Source organism: Mus caroli, chromosome 11, assembly GCF_900094665.2.
Source record: "Mus caroli chromosome 11, CAROLI_EIJ_v1.1, whole genome shotgun sequence".
NCBI lineage: Eukaryota > Metazoa > Chordata > Mammalia > Rodentia > Muridae > Mus > Mus caroli.
Window position 1 is genome coordinate 65,916,196 of NC_034580.1, and position 6,087 is coordinate 65,922,282.

Genomic DNA, 6,087 nt, shown 5'->3' on the forward strand with positions numbered 1-6,087 from the left:
AATACACTTCTTTCATATTCAAAGTGCATTTCTTTTAAATTATTGGTTTATGTTAGATGAATGTTTACATTAAAGTCTCCATTTCTAAATGCTTATTGTCCCTTTGGACTTGTTAAAGGATCTGACTGTTCCTGCAGTTGCAGTTGTCTCTTGTTGGCACCATACCATGTGTTTGTATTACCAGGACACCAGCTGTGCAGGCTGCAGATAACATCCTTAGACGCCGAACTAGAGAAGGAATAGTAACATTTCTTGGATGAAAACCCAATACTGAGACATTCTATTCACTAACACTCCTTTTCCTGCAAATGTGCCGTTATCTGATTGAAGCACTGGTCCTGACTGCTGTCCATGCTGCTTGTCCTCTGAAGGAGCCAAGTTGATAACCTCGGTTATTGAGGCTGTTTCAGTGCAGATTTGATGCTGGCCACAGAAAGTCTATTCTGTCAGGGCTTGTGTCTCCTCCCATCCTAACCAAGTCATTACGGAGGCATGGGTCAGACAGATCACCCGGTGACCTTGTATTGCAGTAAGAAGACAGAGAAGGTAATGGGAACTCATTTTAATACATCAATAATTCATGAACTCTAACATATTTCCTTTTTATAAGATTTAAGATGCTCACTGTATAAAATGTGTATAAATTTCTGATATTTTAACATTTTAATTATTTACAAATAAGGTCAGTGTGTCCTGTCACACACATTTAAAAACCTTAATTGACAGCCCAGTGTGTTCTATCTATCATAAACACTTAAAAATCTTGGATTTATCTGTCATTGACTTATTTGTTTAGTTTAAGATATTTCTAAATTCTTGATGAAGTTAGTATCACAGAAAGGAAGCTCAAAACTTGGAAATATCCAGAAAAATTCTGGAGTCTTCTGGGTAAGATGTCTGGACTGAAGCTGCCTGCCTGTGACTGAGTAAGGGCAGGACTTAGATTGAGAAAATACTGTATTCCAAAAGAGAAAGAGAAGCAGGGCTTAGAGATACCCACAGCAGAGCTAGCGCACCTGCTGAGTCAAGAGGGAAATATAGGAAACACTGGGAAGCTAGCTAACTGCTCTGTCCATTGGCCTGGCAGGTAGGATGCAGAACATGATCTGGAGGGAAAGCCTTGTAACCTTGACTCACACATTCATAAGGGATGATGTAACCAAATGTGAGGCTTGCAAATTCATCACATGCAACTGCCCAAGGTTAATTCACAATATGCCCTGAATCTGAGATATTTCTGGCACTGTGTGACATGATCTATCATATGACTTCCGTATATTGCTGACCAGACAATATGAGTTCTAAAAGCCCTGTTCCTTTCTTATTCATAAGACATTCACTTTCCAGGGAGAACTATCATCTATTTGTTTCCATTCTCAGGATCCAAATCCTGCTTGTACCATGGTGGGTCAGGGTGGCTTGAGGCTGGCCACTCTGACCTTTAGAGAATGCTGGAAAAGCTCTGAATAGATTACTGGCTCCACTGGGTGATTTCTGAGATGCTCACCTAACATCAGGATCTGCCTGAGAAAGTCAAGGGGGAGCATCTGGATCCCTACGAGGTGTCCTGGAAACATTGCCATCAGCAAGAAAACTCATTTGGTCACTGGTTATATATGGAGAATCTAAGGACCAAAGGAAGTTCAGGCAGAGTTCAGACTCACCAATGTCAGGATCCCAAAGAGACCCCACCTGACTTTTCAAAGAGGTCCATGACCAGGTGAGGATGGGTCTCCTTCAGAGCTTGGTAGAATTGGTCTTTGCAGGCTGGACTCCAGGACCGGCTGAGGTTGAAGAGCTTCCTCATCTTATCTTGGTTTGTGTTCTCAGCCCGCACTGCCTCATAGGACTCTTCACTCAGCACCAGACCATGCAGCTTGTCCAAGAGAGGGTCTACTGATGTCACTCGGGCTACCAGCTGCTCCCGATGCTGGTCCATGAAGTGTAGTGAGGAAGGAGCATCTAAGGGTAGAGATGAGATAAACACTGAGCAAAGAAATGCTCCTTCAGGGTCTCTGACTGGCTGTCCACTTCTTGCTCTTTTCCTGTGTTTGTTCTTTAGTTCTGCACACCTGGCTCCTATCTTCCTCTGGAAGGCCAGTAGAAATTTAGCTTTACATTCTTGAGGCCAGGTATCAGTGCGACACTCTGCATAACCAGGAGGAGAGGTTTTTGGTATGGTATTCAGAATGGGAGTGAGTAGAGGTATTTTCAGCATGGGAAGCTACACGGGGCATTAGAGGGAGACTACCCTGAGTATGAGCCTCTCCTACATTCTGGTGAGCTTTGCAAATTGAGGCTCTCTCCTCATTCTCTGTCCTTCTCTTGAGGAACAGGTGATGTATCACCAGAATACTATTGGCTTTTCTAGCATCTTAAGAGTGTCCACTAACCTTTGAGGGCTTGGGAAATCCTGGGCAGAGCAGGTCTTAGGTCTCCTGAAAGAACAGAGAGAAGAAGCATCTGTAATGATGTCCATACCAACATTCAGTGCATTCTGTGAAACTCCTACCCATGAAAGAGATTTTGAGAATAAACTACAGGTATTCTGATATAATCTGGAAGGTCAACAGTTCCTTGTGTATCCGGTATCTTGGAGACCTAGCCTATCATTATAATGAGAATAGAGCTGAAAATGAGCAATAGACACTTCTCCTACATGATCTTAGACTTAATTTTATTCTCAATGGAATTCCTTGCAGACAACAATCAAGAGCCTTCTTAGATTCCTTAAATCATGTTGGTTAAAAAAGAAAGGTCTTTTTATCCTTGTTTGATTTTGTAAACTCAGGTATTGAAAACTTGTGTTCTGGATTTGATGGTAGAATCAAGATGAAGCAAGTCTGAGCACAGGGAAATAGTGAAAGAATTTTATTCACAAGTGAAGGAGCTTAATAAAATACAGCTCATAAATAAGCCTTTATGGTTTGAATGGTCCCTACATCCACTGTACTCTAATAGTTTAGGGAAGTCAGCTGAAGGACCCTGTTTGTAGTATTGGGAAGCCCTGTTTCCATGGATGTGAAGCAAAGATGATATGGGTTCCAATCCATGGCAGGTGGACCATCTTGGTGAATCCTGTGCTGTAGATAAACTGGAGCATCTACTGAAGAAAGTGACAGAGTGACCATGAATTTAAGACCAAGATGTAAGACTGGGCATACAAGTGGGCCATGGTTTTAATCTTCCAATAATGAATACTCTCCAGATTGAAAGGAATAGGTCTTAATGAGTCTCAAAGGACAGAGTTTAGAAAAAACATGTGGAGGCTGGGTATGGTGGCATACATCTTTAATCCCAGCTCATTGCAGGTTGAGGCAAGCAGATCTCTGTGAGTTTAAGGCCTGGGCTTGTTACATAGAGAAATACTGTCTGGAAATACCCACCTATGCCTCGAAGTAAACACCACGTCTGTTATATGAAGCTTCTATAACCTCTTGAAAGCAGAAAACTCGAAATGAGTCTTGGTGTTAGGGACAGAATAAAGGACAGTATCAGATTGGTAAAATGTAGGTAGACTAGGATCCTATTATTTGGTAAGTATAGAAAAACAAAACCATACAAGGCTTGAGATGGAGATCCTGGAAGCAATGAGTTTCAATACAAAAACCCAGTTCCAAATGTGAGATGTCTCCTTAGAAGTTCGTGGGCAGGGAAGTCTTGCAGATCACTGGGACAATGCAGGCTCATGTTATTCTGACTAGTTACCCAGATGAGCTAGTAGATACAGCATTATTGTTGAATACACCACACTTCTTAGACATGTAGTGTAGAGAATTCAAGCTGGAGGTGAGTTGGAAGCTTCCTTCTAGTTGCTAAGCTCTCAGGCTCCTGAGGAAGAAACGGCATCAACAAATATCTGACCCAGCTGTGTTCTCTACAATCATGAGCCAACCTGCCAAGGTGGTCCCTCTTCTGCCTACTGGCACAAACATGATGGGATCAGTCACTAGCTCTGTGATTCTCACTCAAAAAGATAGACTCCATACCTAGCAGTATAAATCTTGTAAAACAAATCAACCAACCCAGTTCTGTAGAAATTTTATACCCTTGAGAGAAGCTACTGTTGCTGCTTGGCTAAATGGACATAGTACTAATGCCCTTCTAAATATCTATATTCATACCATAGACAAAAGCTATTTTCAGCCTCTTTTAGAAGTCTTTGGTGTAAATGGAAGTGACTTCACATACTTATGGTTGTAGAGGATGCTGAGAATAAAGTATGGATGAATACCCATCCCTCTGTCATTTTTATCACCCCATTAAAGATTAAGTAACATTGTGGAAGGAGTTAGCAACATACTGTATGGAGAAGACTTGTGAAGTGCTGTCTTATGAGTAGGGTATTTCCATGGCCATCATGAAGTTATAGCACCAACAACTCCTGTCTTGGACTCTTAATCAACTATCTATTGTGAAGCAGCTCACAGGGACAGTGCACTTACTGCTAAACTACTGAGAAATAATAATTTTGGGGAAAGAGGGAAGTAAATATTCCATCTGTATACCTCCTGGTGAGATCATTATGTTCTTCAGGATAGTACAAAAGTCTTGGTCACAGAGATGATCAAATTTAAACCCTGGGAGACAAAGAAAACCCCTTTGAATGTGGCATAGAGATTTATAGAAAAGAAGCAAAAATGGCAGGAGTAGAAGGGAGAGAAGAGAGGGCTTTTCTTTTTTTTTCTTTTTCTTTTTTTTACTGTTTAACTTTTTTAAGGTGGAGTGACCCTAATGCATTGTATGTATGCATAAAATTGGTAAAGTAATTTATTAATACACATTATGTATAGGTTTAAGATAGTGTATCTCATGTTGGCAAAATTCCTTCACGTTATAGCTTATCTGTTAAGTGAATTGGAGTCAGATCTTTGTGCACCTCAATCTGTCACTTTCAGGACTTTGGGAGCAGAAAGAGAATACAGGTTGGAGAAAACAGGGCTTAGGGTCGTGGTGCTTTGCATATGATGTGTTCCCTTATCAATGATCACAAGCTGAAGGACTGGTCCTGCAGCAGTATTCAAAGGTGACTTCATGTTGAGTATTGTGAGTCTATGAGTGAAACCACACACCAATGCTCTCATCATGGAGTGAGTACTGAGAATGGAAAGGGAATCATATCAGAGTGTACAGTAAGAGGACAGTCACTGGGCATGTCAGGGAGAGAACACAGTGCATGGAGTTTCCCTCTTCTCCTCTTCTCACCTTCACTTCCTCCTCTTCCTTCCCTCTCTTTCTCCATTCCCATCTTTCTTCTTTGGAAAGAGCACAGATCAGCCTTCTTTCTCACATGGAAGCTCCCACTTCCGTGATACCAATTTTATATAGGCTCAAAGAGATGGAGGCAGCCTACTGTGGACTGACACTTGGTTCTAAGACCTTGAATCAAAGGAATCTTTTTATTCTTCAAAATTGATGTTTTTTTCAAATGTATTTGTCAGAAGTGGGAAGTGCTGACTGTTACAGTGTCACAGTGTAAACTGTGCTTACACAACCTCTTATAGATCATGCTAAACCACAAAACCGATCTTGCTTTCTTGTGACACTAAGAAATAATGAAAGTATACAACTCCCTAGTCATTGCCTTTCTTCAGTCCTTAGGGTCTCTGGCCTTCCATTTGTTTTACCTGGTTTCAGCAAGGCCTCCCATATGAGTTTCATGTTCTTTTTGTTTTTGATTTGCAGCTTAATCTCTGAACCCATGTTTCCAACGTAGATCTCAGAGAAGAGTTGGAATTCCTTGCTGCTCCTGTAGCACAGCTCCAGTTCCTTGGGAGAGGGACAGAAAGGGAGTGAGGAGAGGGAGGGGGAAAGGGAGAGGGAAGGTGAGGGGGAGAGGGAGGGGGAGGGGGAAGGAGAGGGAAGGGGAAAGGGAGGTGCAGAGGGTGAGGGAGAGTTTCTGTGTGAGAATTTCTTGCTCATTTTGTGAGGCAGCGATATCCCCACTCACAAACTTTCTTTTTTATCTTTTTTTTAAAATTTTTAATATTTTTTTACATATTTTCCTCAGTTACATTTCCAATGCTATCCCAAAAGTCCCCCATAGCGCCCCCCACTTCCCTACCCACCCATTCCCATTCTTTTGGC

At 41.7% G+C, this 6,087-nt stretch overlaps 1 protein-coding gene across 2 annotated transcripts in view; it reads right to left on the bottom strand.

The window, feature by feature from the left end:
• Positions 1-1,669: 1,669 nt before the first annotated feature.
• Positions 1,670-6,087, bottom strand: part of LOC110305614 (NACHT, LRR and PYD domains-containing protein 1a-like) — a 143,960-nt gene continuing 139,542 nt past the window's right edge. Inside the window, exons 12-14 of one of the 2 annotated variants that reach the window (XM_021177643.1) lie at positions 5,628-5,769; positions 2,394-2,438; positions 1,670-1,962 (exon numbers count right to left, since the gene is read on the bottom strand). In XM_021177643.1, the coding sequence (XP_021033302.1) occupies positions 1,670-1,962; positions 2,394-2,438; positions 5,628-5,769 (480 nt within the window). The remainder of the gene's footprint in view (positions 1,963-2,393; positions 2,439-5,627; positions 5,770-6,087) is intronic. The other variant, XM_021177642.1, reaches the window with a different exon arrangement.